At 36.5% G+C, this 16,745-nt stretch overlaps 1 protein-coding gene across 2 annotated transcripts in view; it reads right to left on the reverse strand.

Moving 5' to 3' along the window:
* Nucleotides 1-16,745, reverse strand: part of ipo11 (importin 11) — a 280,362-nt gene that overhangs the window by 145,939 nt on the left and 117,678 nt on the right. For both annotated transcript variants that reach the window (XM_055161532.1, XM_020932323.2), the window contains exon 22: nucleotides 14,327-14,403. In XM_055161532.1, coding sequence (XP_055017507.1) covers nucleotides 14,327-14,403 — 77 coding nt within the window. The remainder of the gene's footprint in view (nucleotides 1-14,326; nucleotides 14,404-16,745) is intronic.

Here is a 16,745-nt window from a genome sequence, read left to right on the forward strand (position 1 = left end):
TTGGTGAAAAAAAAAAGAAAAAAAAAATATATATATGGAAGCTTTAAGTATTCAGGAATTGTTTTGCTTGTGGAATGAGTGAACGTCAGAACTGTTAGCTAGAACAGTTTGTTGGATTGACTGGAGAAACTGGAGTTAGCACAATCAACTCTTTCTCTTTTTAGTCTATCCGATGAGCCATGACTTCTTTCTTTTTTATAAACATATATTTATAGCAGATACTTACAAATAAATACTCATTGCACTAGAACAGACATGTCAGACTCAGGTCCGGGGGCCAAATTTGGCCCGCAATATAATTATATTTTGGCCTGTGAGATCATATCAAATATGTATTAGAGCTGGCCCACCGGCTATAGACATTTATTTATTATTATTAAACATTTATTTTAATAAGAAACAGTTTAATATTACATATCTCGAAAGAAAAGAAAACATGCAGATATTGCTGTAATTTTGCAATAAATATTTAGTTTGGCCCACGACTTAGTCCCAGTTTTTAATTTTGGGCCTCTGTGGATTTGAGTTTGACACCCCTGTACTAGTGGAACATCTTTGTTATTTTCCATCTTTTTTAATATGATTTTAAGTGTATTCATTGCAGCTCATGTTTTTTAACAATATTGTATATTTACAACACTTTTTAAAATTTTGCTTTATGGTTTGGTTTCAATATTATCGCTTATCACCTATATTTACTTCAGCAATTTATCGAACTTCTATCGAACTATCGAATGTTATGATCGTGACAGGTCTACATCATAATAATAATATATAGAAAGAGCTATGTCCTTCTGATCACTTCTGTTTATAACCTAAACCACTCTGTTAAATGGCCAGCACAAATATTAGCTAATCTTCCATCTGTGCATGACGTTGCACAAGCCGACATCAGCGTTCAGTCCAGGCAGCCCATCATAATGTTCCAGCCGGCGTGTTCTGTCTGCCTGATAAGCTGTACACTATACTGTAGCAATATCCTCTAAGGGGGAGTCCTGTCTGAATATCAATACAAGGGGAGGTACAGGCACCACTATTCAGGCAGAAATGAATTGAAATCTCATTGTGGGCTCAGAGCGGGTCAGACAGCACAGAGCTCGATAAGGTTTTCATCATCTCCCATCGTCACGCGCTCGAATGGGCCAGAGCACCCCAAAGTGGCCTCGCTGAATACAAACAGCCCGATGAAATGACTCCATCTGCGTAATTTACGGGACGCAATGGTTTCGCACTGACCCCAACTACACAACATGAGCATTGTGAGAGATATTCAGAGGAAATCAAATACGTCTTCATTCTGTCAGCGAGAAGAGAAGTAAAAGGGTTTATATTACGCTATTTTCTGAATTTCTATGTTTAAAGTATTCTCATCACAAACATACTTGGAGTCTGAGTAGTCTAACCGGCCTATGAACTTTTAGCTACAAAAAGGAATTTCGCAACTTTATAGACAAAGTTGAAAACCACCCAAATGTGATCTATAAATCTATAAATTGGTACAATAAGCATTTACTGGTCGATGTCCCGAAATGTCTAATAATGAACTTATATTTTTACTAGGGATGTAACAATAACCAAAATATTTTGATATAGTAATGCCAAAAGTCTCACAATAATACCGCGGGGCGTCACAATATATCGAATTACAAGTTCCTTTGCTTAAATGCATTTTTATAGTAACAATAGCTAATAAACATTGGGAACTACATATCCCATGATTCATTTCAGCGCAGACAACTGTGACAATGAAGTAATATGTTTTTTTCTTGAATTCTTATGATGGTAATAATTTACACCAAAACCTTGTCAGGATATTTTAAAAGCAAAAAAGCGCCAATATCAATAATTATATCAGCCTCTCCAAAATATCACAATAAATATCGTGATAATATCGTACTGAGATTTGGATATTGTTACATCCCAAAATTCTAATAAATTCTAAACATTTTAAAACAAATTCGAAATAATAGGGATGTAAACAATAATCAAAACACTGTATTGTCAAAAGTCTAACAATAACATCGAGAGCTGTCACAGTATATCAAATTACATTGTTTTATAGTAGCAACAGGTAATAAACAAAGGGAACGGTAACTATATAACAAGATTCATTCCAATGTTGACAATATGAAAAAATATGTTTTGTAATTTAATTCTTGGGATTATGACAGCAATAATTCACACCAAAGTCTTGTGCAAAGTATTTTAAAAGTAAAAAGTATCCTATCTACAATTCTTTTAACATCTCCAAAATATTGCAAACATCTCGAAAATATTGCAATAAATATCGTACCATGAAACGAATATCGTGATAAAACTGTACTGTCAGATTTGGATATCATTAAATCCTTACTACATAACAGTTACAAAGCACATTTAGATGATTTTTTACCACATGCAATTTGTTTTTAAAGGAAATAAATGATATTTTCAGTCTCTGCGCTGGTATCGGTTGATATGTGGTATCAGAAGTATCAATATCGGAACAGAAAAAGCTGGATCGTTGCATCCCTAATATTTTGTTTTAATGCCAGTAGTTAAATTTTGCTTAATAATTAGCTGTTTGTTGTCCAACATATGATAACAACCGAAGAAAGTCAAACACAGACCAACTAGTTTGCCAAATTTCCAAAAGGCCCTTATCAGGTTAATACCACTCTACAAACATGCAGATGCTGTCATTTCGTATAAGCAAATAGTCCAAACCAGCTGCTAAAGCACTGATTGAGCCTTAGTCAGTAAAGCCTACAATAGCCCTGGGCATATGCTGCACCATCCGCTTAGGTTAACAACATTAGCACCAAAATGGAAGTCGTGTCTCGCTGCGATAACCGCCGCAAACGATTATTGGGATCACTGAGAAAACTTCTGGTTGAGCTACTCACTGTGTTTTAATTTGTCCTGGATTTGCATGAATAGAAAAATATTACCAAAAAGTTACAGTTCATCGGCAGCCAAATAGAAATGGTAATACTCATACTTGACAGATGTACTCACTTTTACGGAATAAACTCAAATTTCAACACAAAACAATGGTAGTTTCTATAGTATTAACACATGGTTGTACTGTAATGATGAAACAGATTCAGACTTTTCTAAAATTATTGAGGAAAGGTCATATTGTGTGTTTATGATTTTTTTCAGTGGCAGTACTTCTGAAGTGAGTATCTAGTTTCAAAAGCATTATAAGCCTATAAGCGAGAGTGCAGCTGGTTAGATTTCTGCTCCCTGAGGATAGCGCTCTAGTGTCCACTTTCCCCTGGCCCATTTTGCTGCTCTCCTCGATCTCTGGTCCAATAGTGACTGTATCGCATGTTGTCCACATTCCTTGCCATGCTTTTTTTGTTTGTTTGTTTGTTTCTCGTGGTTTCTGCATTCCACTCGATTTCAGTTCTTTCTAGCGACTAGGTCAGGAATCGGAATATGCTAGACGATTTGCAAGAACCCAGACGTTGTAGACCGCGCACCGGCTAATCAGTGAAGAGCTGTGAAGCCATGATGTCAAATTCAAGCGCCTGTCTGGGTTCCTTTTTGTGGTACAGCACAACAGTAAACAAAACGGTCGAGATGGATGTAGATGAAGCCATACATTCTGTGTTGGCAACGATTCCTGAGGTCGAGGGTTTAAAGCCGAAACAAAGAGAATGTTTGGTAAATTTTATCAAGAGGAAAGACGGTATTGCCCTTCTCCCTACAGGATTTGGCGCATTACATACGTCATGACCAAACAGCAACGATCGGTTAAATAAAAAACTTACCCGCCTACAGTCAAGCGAACGAATCCTAATGCTGTGAGATCAGACGCTTTCCACGAAGTGAAACAGGCAGACAAATCAGGCTGACATTGCAGCTGATGTCATCAATACAGTTAGTCACTCTCACCTTTTTTGTTGACTACAGATTTCTACAGGGGAACATAAACACTATTGTTCATAATCGATTTTGCATTTTTTCTTGAGCTTTCAAACGTTTAACTGTGTTTGCTAATGTGTGCATTGTGTCACTGTGGTAACTGTTCCGTCAACAGAGATGCATGTTGAACACCCCCAGCGTAATATCACTGAAAGAATCAACATTTGCACTGCCATTGCTTTACATGCCAAAGTCAAAATTCTCCTAGTGTGACAATACAGTTAATCTTGTTTTCTCTAATTTTATTCCAGTCACAGTAATGTAGTTAGTCAAGGGCATCTCAGCTGGCAGAGGCTGATGAAAAAGGAGCAACCAAAAACTGTTTAAAAATCTATTTAATTCTGAACTTGCAGCTGCTTTAAATATGATCTTGGGTTCGGGCTTCAGACTCGCAGAAAAATAAAAAATGAAATGAAACAGCCCAGCAAATCTCAAAGAGGCCATCTCCCTTTGGTGCTAGACTGAGTAGGTCTCTGAAAAGCCACGGGTGAGTAATCATGCTTGAAAGAAGAAGGCTTCAAAAGCTCAGCCAGGGATTCAGTGAAGAGACAGAAATCAACTGTTACAGGGAGATCCCATGTCTGTGCTGACAAGCGTGATGAGGCCGCCTGTGTCCAGTAAACACTAAGAAGTCTTAACCAAACTGCATTTACAAAAGGAAAATACTAGATTATGACGTAAAGGTGCTGTACCTGATTTTTACCGTCTTCTAGTTCATTTTACACGTTTTACAGTGGTCCAAAGTTATCCCTCACTTACCTTATGTATTCAGAGTATTTTAATTATTCACTGCGTAAGCACAACTTACAAATCACTTTACACAACAACTAGCAAGCTAACAGTGCACTTTCTGATTTTCTGATAAAAAAACACATTATATTTAGTCACAAAAAGCACACAGCTGAATTATTATGACCTCAAGAGCTGTTTATACAATATATCCGTATTGGGGAAAGATGCATTTTTACATGTGAACAAATCGGACATAGTCTCTTTAAATATTTCAATGGAAGGTAAGAACACCAGAGCAGAATTCAGCATTGAATGAAAATGCAGACTCAATTTCAATCAAATTAAACTTGCTAAATGAATGGTTAAAAATAGCAAAGAGCTAAGGCTGCAGTTTTTTCACCATGTCCCCCTGTATAAACTAAATACCAGCCTCCATGGGGACTTATATTGACATGTTAGCAACAAGGGAAGCCGATATAGACAAAAAATAATATCTATATGTTTTTTGGAGTATCCTGATAGAGAGGCACTGATACTGGTATCAAATATCAGTGCCAATACTGAAAAATGAACTAGACTGCGTATAGGTTTCAACTATATTGGTTAACCGATATCCTGGTTGGGCTCTTTACAGGTTGATTTTGTCCTAGAACATCTCATAATGTTTGAGCTTTTAGTTATACAAATCTGTTTTGTTGTTATGTGAAGGTTACATAACATAACAGTTGGATCTCTTGTGTAATAAGTTAACAGTGTTGTAAGGAAATAATTGTCAAAGTCAAAGTACTGACATCAGTATTGGAACTTGAAAAAAACGGAATTGGTGCATACCTAACTTGATAACGGAGTTTATATATTATATAAATCCAACAGAAATAAGCATTAACTTGGACTTAAACTAATTATTTAACTTGTCTTTAAACATATTAGTTTACTGTTGAGTTTATTATAAACAATACCTGTAATAATCGATTTTTGCAAGCGTCAAAACCTCGTTCACAATATTATCCATAATCTACCTACCTCTAGATATTCACTGTATTTGAACAAATTCACTTGATTCTTGTATCACTTTTCTCTCTCAAATGGCTAAAAAGGCAAATCTTACTGCAGTGCTAGCTTACTATTTCAAAATGGTTCATCCCACGTACAGTATCGACAGTGCCACATGTGACAGCTGTAATGGGAACTCATTTCATGTTTTAGGAGATGTAACACAAAGTTCTTTTGTGATGGAGACATTCTGGGGCTATGGTAAAAAAGGCTGTAAACTCCAGACCCTTAAGCCATGTCCCTTCACTGGGCTCATTCAAGCACGTGATGAGAACCAAAGATCCCCCCTTATCTGAACGGATGGAGTGCCATATCCAGTAATAGCTGACCGATGGGAGTTTCATCATAGAGAAGTATTATGTATTGCTCAATTTGTTTTTCCATTATCATAATAGCAGGGTTTAAATAGTTGAGCTGTATAGAATGGCTGCTGCCTCTGCTTAATGGATGCGACCCTGAGCAGGAAAAGACAGGTCAAAATGAGCATCTCAAAACCATTATGTTTGTAATCAAATATAGCGCAGCCTACACACTGCAGGTCAGGGGGCAGTTAATGATGTTGTGATCATTTAACTTAAATATTCTGATGTAAATGGAAAATAAATTATATTTATAATTTATGCAGCAAATCATGTTTATTTCTGTAGGGGGGGGTTAAACTATGCCACAGTGTTGATCAATAGGCCTGTCAAGATAATTAATTTTAAAGCATGATATATTATATATACATTATATATCAATATCTATATATATTTCGCTATAATATATACTGCCATAAACAATAATATTAAAACTACTTTGTGCCACAGATACAGTAACAATAATGTAAGATAATCCCAGTAAACCATTTTAAAATAGACAGTATCATTCAAAGACCTAAACTGCGACAAACAAATAAACAATGAACAAATAATTAGCCACATAAGTCACTTCTTGAAACTTCTACAGCTCGAATGTTATCGTATTACAACAAAAAATCTCCCTACTTTTGCAAAGAAATTGTAAATATTGTATAAATATTGAGCCCCAAAAGATATCGCTACATTTTTCATATTAGACAATAAGTTGATACGGTAATTATCGTGCCAGGCCTATCAATACGTGCTTAATACTCAGTAACATTTACTTGTGTATTTATGATAAAAATGTACCTGGCTGAGAAGGTTATGGACACTGTACTTTTACTTCTGAGTAATACATACAATTTTGAAGTATTATAGCATTTATTATTACTATTACTACTATTACTAACAGGAATTTTGGTTCCTCTTCATCACTGTTGATAATACTGAATCATTTTGAACATTTTTTGTTACTTGCAGTGTTCTTCCAGACATGATGTAGTTTCTCAGTTTTGTGGTCCACCTTGAAAATGATATATTTTGAGCATTGTTATTATTTTTGTTTTTTCAGATACATTAAACTAAAGTATCTACCGGTAAGTATTTTGTACTTTTACAAAAGTCATTTGGTTTGTACTACAACTTAACAACATAAAGTAACAGTAATACTTGTAGGGCTGTAGACGACAAACAAAATAAAAACAAGACTAAAAACATGCCCTGTTGACTGATTAGCTATTATGATCTGACCGAAAGTGGACTCACAAGATCACAACTGCGCTATACCTCTGATGACCTACAATAAAAAGTTTAATGGTCTTATATAATGCAAAATTGACTATTTTTGGTTGTCCCTCAAAAAATTCCAGGACTTGTTTTTGAGTAATCATTTATTATTAGTCTGTTTGCATCTCCAACACTCAAAATGCTCTGTTCTACCTTGTGATGTTGTGAAGTGCTAGTTTTCAAGTTTTTAACTCAAGTTTCTACTTTTAGCTTTTGTTCAGTAGAAATTGGCAATTCAAGGGCTGAAATTATCCAATGTTTATAACTATCTAGAGGTGTATGGAGTTTAAAAACACAGTGGAGTGGTGTGTTTTCTGTTTAGGAAGAAGAACCTCGCCTAAATATGCAGGCTTTGTGTGTTAAACAAATTCGTGTGGCCTTTCATTTACACAGGAAGAGCCTTGCGGTGCTTTGAATCGGCAAACTTTTGAGAAAGCTTGAAGAGGTGTTTTTCTCTCCCAGTGGGAAGTCTGTTGGATTGGCTCCACACTCACAGATTGGCTGTCTGCAGACGGCATGCAAGCTGACTCGCTAGCTTTAAGGCCTCACACAGTCACATTTAGTCTAGAAACTGTCTGTAACATATGCAAACGAATCATGATCGCTCTGCTGCAGACAGGGCAAAACAAACAGAAGTTCTAAGGCTTAAAACAATGCTTCAACAACTTCTGCATCAACAAATTACTCATTTGGCATTCTTAAAGGTGCACCAAGTAACTTTTCTGGTAGTAGGGATCATATTATATTCTGATCTGTGTTATAATGTTGTTTCCTTTGGAAATGTAGACAAACTAATAATAAAGAATTACTCAAACATGTGTGAAAGAAACATAACTCCAGGTATGTTTTCGATGAGGTAACAACATTATAACATGACTTAAAGCTCACAAGAGTCAATTTCACATAATATAGAACTTTTAAAAACACAAAGGTTTGCATATTCATTGGTTGTGTATCGCTGGAATAAAAAGTACTTAGTGTTTCAAGTTCTTAGTCAAGACTGGAGCTAATTTAATGTATGGCAGTTAGAGTCAACATATCCACCATCAATTCTTAGCAAAAAGGACATTTAGTGCGATTTGTCCATAAACAGTTTCCTTCTTGGGGAATGGTCCATTTGGAACAGGCCAGATTTAGTGGGAGCTCTGGATAATAAAATAAAATGCCAAGGTAATGCAATATAGAGGAAAAATGGAAACTAATGGAGTCTATAACAGCTCAGACTCATGCGTATGATACCAACAAAAGCATAGAGCAATTCTTCCCATTCATCATACAGTAACTACACAATGGAAGTGTGGAGGGAGCCATACAGAACAGAGCAGTCAGAGCAGTTACCAGAGACGGGGCTTTTCACATTCTAATCAGAGGATTTGCTGCTCTAGTTTGATAGGTAGGTATCAAACACCACACCTTCTTGAGTAACATACGGTGATCAGATGTCCTGTAATCTAAGATGTTATTCCGAATCTCTAATCCAGCCTTACATGTCCCAAAAATTACACTCGAATAGAATACTTAATGTATTTTTCTGACTATAAATCACACTTTTTCATGGTTTGGGTGATCCTGCGACTTATATATTAAAATTTTCACACTGACAGCCGCAAGAGGGCGCGCTAGGCTTGTGTGCCAGTATCTGCTACTACTGTACCACTGTCACTTGGCTCTCTACTGCACATGTCTCCTGCAGAAAAAGCCGCTGTCCTGCTGCAAATAGTGAAATATTCAGCTGAAAATGGTAATCGAGTAGCAGAAAGAAAATTTGGAGTGACTGAGAAACTTGTGAGGGACTGGTAGAGAGCAGGGATGGGATTCAAAAAGGCCGGAATAATTCTAACTGGAACTGATGCAGAGTCTGACGATGGCTATGCAGAAGAGGAAGAGGTGCTCAGTTTACCTCGTGGATCTATGGTTTACCTCCAGAGGTCGCAAAGTTGCTCAGAAATGACACCAAGGATGAAAAAAATCAATTGATTTAGTGATTTGGAGTGACATCAAGCGTTTCGTAAACATGTTATGTTATCTTGTTTATACTATAATTATCTGAATAACTGTTAATATGTTACGTTAACATATTAACGCCTATTCAGCCTGTTATTCTCTATTCTATTGTTATTACTATAACTTGCCTTTCAAGATGAAATGCCAGTTCCTGGTCTCTGATTTTATAAAATAAATGTTCCCCCAAAAGGTGTGACTTATATGTTTTTTTCTTGATTACGTTTTTTTTGGCTGGTGAGACTTATACTCAGGAGCGACTTAAAATACTGTAGTAGTCAGTAGTAGTTTTTGACATTGTACAAGTAGGCACGAATATGCACTGGCAATAAGATAATTTTCATTCATTCAACATGGCTGGTGTACCAGAACCCCAACACGCTGCTAAAAAGCAAAAGCATCAATGCAGGTACCGGGAGGAGTGGGTCGTTAAGTACTTGTGGATTACCAAAGCCCTAAGCATTGAAATGAAAGCATTCTGTAAAGTGTGTAGAAAAGAGTTTGGTGTTTCTCACAGAAGGGAGGCAGATGTTAGACTACATGCTAGCAGCAAATTACACTGTTACCAACACTGCAACAGTACAGACACGTTCGTCTTTTGTTATTGTCTATGTACAGTATCATCAGCGAGTCCTCCCTTTTCAAGTTTTCACATTCTAATCAGAGAATTTGCTGCTCTAGTTTGACAGGTGGGAAGTACAAAACACCATAATTGTATTCCTACTTGAGTGACACATTTAATATTACAGTGTAACAGTACTCTGGAAATGAAAAAGTTTTCTTTTCCAACTGTCAATAAGTCTATAAGTTACAAAAGGTTTATGCTGACATTAAAGGCGCTTTTAAAAACATGAAAAACAGATCCCGTGGTCAGTGGTTCCTCACTTACCTTACGTAGTATGCCACCGTAATGAGATTATCACAACTTTCAGAGGCAGGAGTGGAGTTTACCATCAGCAACTAGCATGCTAACCACACACACACTGTAGAAAAGTACAGGCCCTTTAAAAGAGAACATTTGCATAGATCTGATGTGTTTCTCCTCATTGTGTGTGGCCCATCTTGAAAATATAATGCCAACAAAAGCAAAGGGCAATTCCTCCCATTCATCACGACTACACAGTGGAAGTGTTCAGAGTGTGGGGGGCAGCCATACAGAGCAGAGCGGTTAGCCTAGGCAGGCCTTTTCACATTATAATCTGAGAATTTACTGCTTTAGTTTGACCGGTGGGTAGTACACAACAACATACTTTTATTCCTACTCGAGTAAGACATTTAATTTTAGAGTCTGGTTAACGGTGTGGTTTCTTTTCCTGCTGTCAATACGTCAACAAGTAACAAAAGCTTTATGCTGACAAAATTAAATGCACTGTGGCCGATTTTATTTAAATGTTATAAAACAGAATCAGCTTGCAGTTTGTCCAAAGTTATTCCTAACTTTCCTTATACATTTCGCACATCCTAAATATTTCACCGTGATGAGTTTATAGCAACTACCATGCTAACCACGCACTTCTTTCTTCTCCCATTCATCATAACTACACAGTGGAAGTGTTCAGAGTGCAGGGCAGTGCAAGGCCCAGAGTCTAAACATGGTCGCTCATTCAGGTCACTGGGCTGAGGTAGAGCTAAGCAGTTTTTTAAGACAATGTAGGATTTTGAGCTGAGAAAAAGTTTATGATCTAAAAAAAACTGTCAAAATCGCCACCAAATCTGACATTTTTGAAAGCTGTAGGTTCCCTGTCAGCCGAATACAAGCAATTTGTCATTACATTGCGCTCTATGGGAAAAATCATTTCTGGGCAGGCGCAATTTTTTCGCTGAAGTGCCAATGAATGGTCACTACACCAAGTCAAGACAGCTCTAAGTCAGCAATATCCTATCCACGGATTTTACAGAGCAGATGTAGCAGTTTATAACAACTGGCTAACACACTCTTCCTGTTTGGTGGACAATAAAACACTTCATAATAATTATAGATGGAGACAGAACACAGTAGACTTATTTTGAGCTCAAAAGTTGCTTATGCAGTATATCTGTTCTGGGACAAATATTGCTCAAACACATGAAAAATACAAAGGCTCTTTAAATGAGAGTATTTACATAGATAGGATGTATTCTCCCCATAAAAATATAACACCTAAACAAGCATAAAGCGATTCCCCCATTCATCATAACTACACAGTGTTCAGAGTGTGGAGGCAGAGATACAGAGCAGAGCTAGTCAGAGCAGTTAGTCGAGGCAGGGCTTTTGACATTATAATTAGAGAATTTGCTGCTCTAGTTTGGAGTGATGGAGCATGTTTCTTTATCGGGCAGTCCAGGCCACATACCTGGCACCCTGACATCAAAGCCAGCCAGCACCTCCAAATGATCCACATCCCTCCTCCTCTCTCCGAGGACTAAACAAATGAACCGCCGGATGTTTGTATGAAAAAGTGCCAGAGATGTCGACTGGACTGGAATACAGAACCACACTTCAAGTACACTGTGCAGACACAAACTGATATCGTCAGAATAGGTGGAATCAGCGTAAAAAGGTATGATTGTGCTGTTTTTATTGGTATGATGTATTTCAAACAACAGAGAGCGAGATAAGTCCAGACAAATATATTGCACCGTGACAACAGAGACCAAGAACTGCTAGAAAATGCAAATAAATAAGACAGTTCAAAAATACTGTTTCAACTTCAAATTCTACAAAAAACAAACTTGATATTTAACACCAATAAACAGAATTAGCAAACATAACATAGAGTACTAGTTCTAAAAAAAAATAAAGGCTCTCCGATCTCCATATTCAAATATTTTGTTATTAATTCAATGTAATTTTTAACAAGGAAAAAGTTAAATTTTAAATATTTTTCTAATTATGTGTTTATAATACAGAAAAGCTCAAAACTTTTCTGTTATATTGATATGAGTATCCAGTTTTAATAAATACTTGCATCTGGGCATTAATTTCCTAACCCTTGAGATTTCTCCAGCATATTTCTTTAAGATAGGACTTTCTATTATAAAGTGATTATTACATCAGTTTAAACCACAATGGAAATACAAATTATTCAAATGATTATTTGCTTGGAGAAGGTGGTGCATCAGTGCGTCTATAATGAAGAGAACGAACAGATTAAATCAAAGTCGGTGACGTATCTGACAACAATAGATTGTATACGTGCTCTACAAGTCAAATGGTGCAATCAGACAGCAACTTTTCCACTCAAGAGCACTAAATAGTAAACATCATTTTTTTTCTGAATGATCACAGCAATAATCCTAATTATAATTTGATTAATTACACAACCCTAACACAAGCAATTTAGACATAACACTCAGTATATAATACAAAACACAAATGATTTCACTGAAGCAACAGTATAAACACATAGCTCTTCTAAGGTTCAGTCAGTGTTTAGCCCTTCACATTTCCATCTTTAAACATCTTATATTACACAACATTGACCCTTGTGAGCTTTAAGTCGTGTTATAATGTTGTTACCTTCTCAAAAAACACACTGGAGTTGTGTTTTGTTTCATCCACACATGTTTAAGTAAAATACAGTAATATAAACCCTTTCACAGTGCCTGCTCCAGTCTGCACTCTCCACACTGCATCCAATCCGACTCCAGTCATGTTCATATTAGCCCAACCGACTTGTTATGATCTGAAGCACCAAATCAATAGCCCCCCTCTCTCTCTCCCCCATCTTCCCTCCTTCTCTCTCACACATGCACACACACCTCCAGAGGCCCATCTGTCCCTCCAGCCTGCGCTAAATCACCCAAGCACTTCCTTTCAATCTGGCAGCAGTCACAGCGTCGCGCGAGCTCTGGAGAGGCTCTACGGACACATCTGTAATCTGCGCGGCCGGGCCACAGTTCACTGCTCTGACTGTGCAACTTGTCAATCCATACTTCAACTTTCATTCGTTCTCCCATTCGTTTTGTTGTTTCTAAAGTTAGTCTAAAGGGCTTTAAGTTGTGCAACAAAGAGGCTTTGTTTTACGTACGGCTGCTAGAAAGTCCTGTAAAAACAAACCAAGTGCAATTTGTAAGGTTTTTTATTTGGTAGTATCCATAATGAGAGCAATTTTTGTCTTGCCCCAGAACAGATGTATTTTATAAGTAGCTCTTTAGGTCAAAATAAATCTGCTGCGTGCTGTCTACATCTAATTTGAAAGCATTTTGTTGTCCGATAATCTGGTTGCAAACTGTTTAAACTACTGTAGTTATGTTTGCTATATAGCTATAATTTATAATCTAAGATATGTCATTGTGGATTATTATGTTATAATTTGCACATTTTAAATATTAATCTAAAATTACTTAATAAAAGAAATGAGTTTGCTTACTTCTACTCTAGAAAAATGCAGTATCCAATGAGAGTTGCCATGAACATCATCACAAGAAAGAGCTTTGACACTATCCTGTTATTTTAACTAAAACAGGCGCAATATACTGCATCATCACTGTTCATTGTATTGTAGATCATATTATGCATCAATTCCATTGTCATTGTCATTTGAACATGCTCTTGGGTACCTTTGCTTTAGTATTTCATGTTTTAGAGATTAAAATCAAGTCCATTAATAGAAAATACATATCACTGTGCATCAGTTGTGCTTCCTCCTACTTGGATTTAGTGTTAACATGCTCTCTACTGGCAGCAGAAGATGATAACCCAAGGAAAAAATAAATAAAACTAGCAATTTAACCAATGTGGCCTGGATAAACACACAAGTGTAACAAACACAATTTGATGGTAGACATGTTGAGCCCAAGTCTGCCAATGATTTATGGCCTTTGCACAGAAGGCCCTACCTGTGATGTAACAATCTAGGGGAAATTGAAATAATGAAAGATTGAAATAAGATGTGTCCTTTAAAAGTTGCTATTGTTTCGTCTTTCTAATGCAATACACATGGTTTGCCTCCTTCATTAGCCTGACAAGGACAAAGCCTGGAGCCAGAGGAACAGAGGGGTGTGGTGTGTGCGCTTACCGAGCAGAGCCGGCATGTTCTGGAAGATTCTGAGCAGCTCCGGGGTGAGGGCAGGGCTGTTCTCCAAAGTCACCAACCTGCACAGTCACAGAGAGACACGGGGACAGATGAGACCGCCAGGCACGATACAAGACAAGCATAGTGAAAAACTGAAGGGACATACAGCTAGATTATAGACTGAAAGAAAAGAACATTTTAATCAGGGTCATTTAAAAACAATAAACTTTAACAAGATGAACCATGTTATATGGGTTAAATATGGGTTTGAGAATTATGAAAAACTAGGACACTTGCCATAATAATTAAAGATCCTATACAGTATTACACAGAATTGACTCTTGTGAGCTTTAAGACATGTTACAATGTTCGTTACCTCCTCAAATATAGATAATATACTGCTTTATTATTAGTCTGTCTACATCTCTAAAGCTCAAAATGCTCTGTTCCATCTTGTGATGTCATGAAGCAATACTTTTCTAGTTAACAGCTCCCTTTTACCTTTTGTTCAGTAGAGATGGGCAATTCAATAGAGATTGGGGCACTTCCTGTATTTCCACATGACATCACAAGGTGAAAGAAACTATCTCAGGTATGTTTTTGATGAAGAAACAACATTATAACATGGAAACAATTTAACCCATGAATAAGTTTGTATACAATTTAAAGGTGCACTATATGTAACTTTTATTCTAAAGGGCCAGCCACCTGCTTGTCTCCATGTTCCACTGTATGACATTAAATATACCAATATCCACAGAGGCAAGCAGGTGATGCTACAAATATTGAGTTCACTGATACCATTTGTAATTCTGATTTAGTTGTAAACAATAAAAAACATTTCAATATTTTTATTCAAGGCAATTATTTAATCAGAAAACAAAATGAGCTCTTCAAAAATAAATAAAACCAAAAAGGCTCATGACAATATGATGTGTCCTCAGTGTTTACCAGCTAATGATATCCTAGGATCAATTGTGATTAAAGAGCTGCTTTTTGCACCAAATCGAGTGCATGTTGGAGCTATTAACTTTAACGAAAAAAGAAACACTTCAATGAAAACGCTAACGGACCTTGGATTTAATTTCAGTTTGGTTTAACAGTAGCAGCTGTAATTACTTCACCCAATTATTTGATTTGTTTGCCTTTGCAACAACTCAAACAGTTGTGCTTTTCTTTTTAGTTAATTTAAAAAAGAGTTTTCTAGGACTGCCCAGCAGAATTGTTAATAAGCAGAGACAACTTTTTCTAAATATTGATAACTGACTTCAAAATGTGTTACTGGGACAGACCAGGACAAAGTGTATTAAAGGGCCCATAATACACTATATTCTGATCCATGTTATAATATTGTTTCATCATCACAAACAGACCTGGAGTTGTATTTGGTTTCATTCATACATCTTTAACACACAAACCCTGCATATTTAGGCTGAGTTCTTCTCTCAGAGAGAAAACACTCTGTTCTACCTTGTGATGTCATGTGGTGATACAGTAAGTGTGTCCCTGTGTAAGTGTGTAGTAAACTCCGTACACCTTCACTAGAAACATTTTGCTCATTTCATCTTTGGAATTAGCTATTTCTATAGAACAAAAGGTAAAAGGTGACTGTTGACTTGAAAACTACAACTTCATGACATCACAAGGTGAAACAGAGCATTCTGACATTTGAAGACGTAAACTAATAATAAAGGATTACTCAAACATGTGTGAACGAAACAAAACAAACCTCCAGGTGTGTTTCTGATGAGGTAATATAGGACCTTTAATAGGGCTGTAGTTCTTTAGTCATTTAGTCTTAATCAACCAAAATGTGCATTAGTTGACAATAGGGTTGTGCAAAAATATTGATATATCGTATCGTTTAATGTGATGATACAGTATCGATATTGTGGGCTGCTGTATCGATATATCGCCAAGAGTATTTTGGGGTATATTTTCACTATTTATTTTGTTACAGCACTAAAGTTTTGTTGTTTGTTCAGAGGAAGGAAACTTTTTTTTATGCAATACATTTGACATTTTCACTGTTTTGATGATTAAAATAGACATTTTTCAGATGAACTTTACACAAGAAGTGGTTTAACAAACACTTTTAGTATCAGAGCCATGATCTAACTTTTGTTTTTTATTGAACCCTATCAAATCGATTTGAAATATATCGTATCGAACCAAAAGTGCACTGTATCGAGATAGGTATCATATCGTGGCCTATGTATTGAGGTACGTATCGTATCGGCAACTTCTTAATGATACCCAGCCCTAGTCGAGAAGTTATTTTATTTAGATTTAGAGTATTTATACTGGATAATAACAGAAAGCAGAAGTTAGTGAGTTAGCTGAAGAATTATATGTAAAAAGGCAGATTAAAGGGGCATTGCGAAACTTGTCTGCAAAGTCCAACAGGTGCTTGTTTCCAAAA

Source organism: Boleophthalmus pectinirostris, unplaced genomic scaffold (genome assembly GCF_026225935.1).
Source record: "Boleophthalmus pectinirostris isolate CB_2022bp ecotype Guang Dong unplaced genomic scaffold, ASM2622593v1 HiC_scaffold_4, whole genome shotgun sequence".
Classification (NCBI taxonomy): domain Eukaryota; kingdom Metazoa; phylum Chordata; class Actinopteri; order Gobiiformes; family Gobiidae; genus Boleophthalmus; species Boleophthalmus pectinirostris.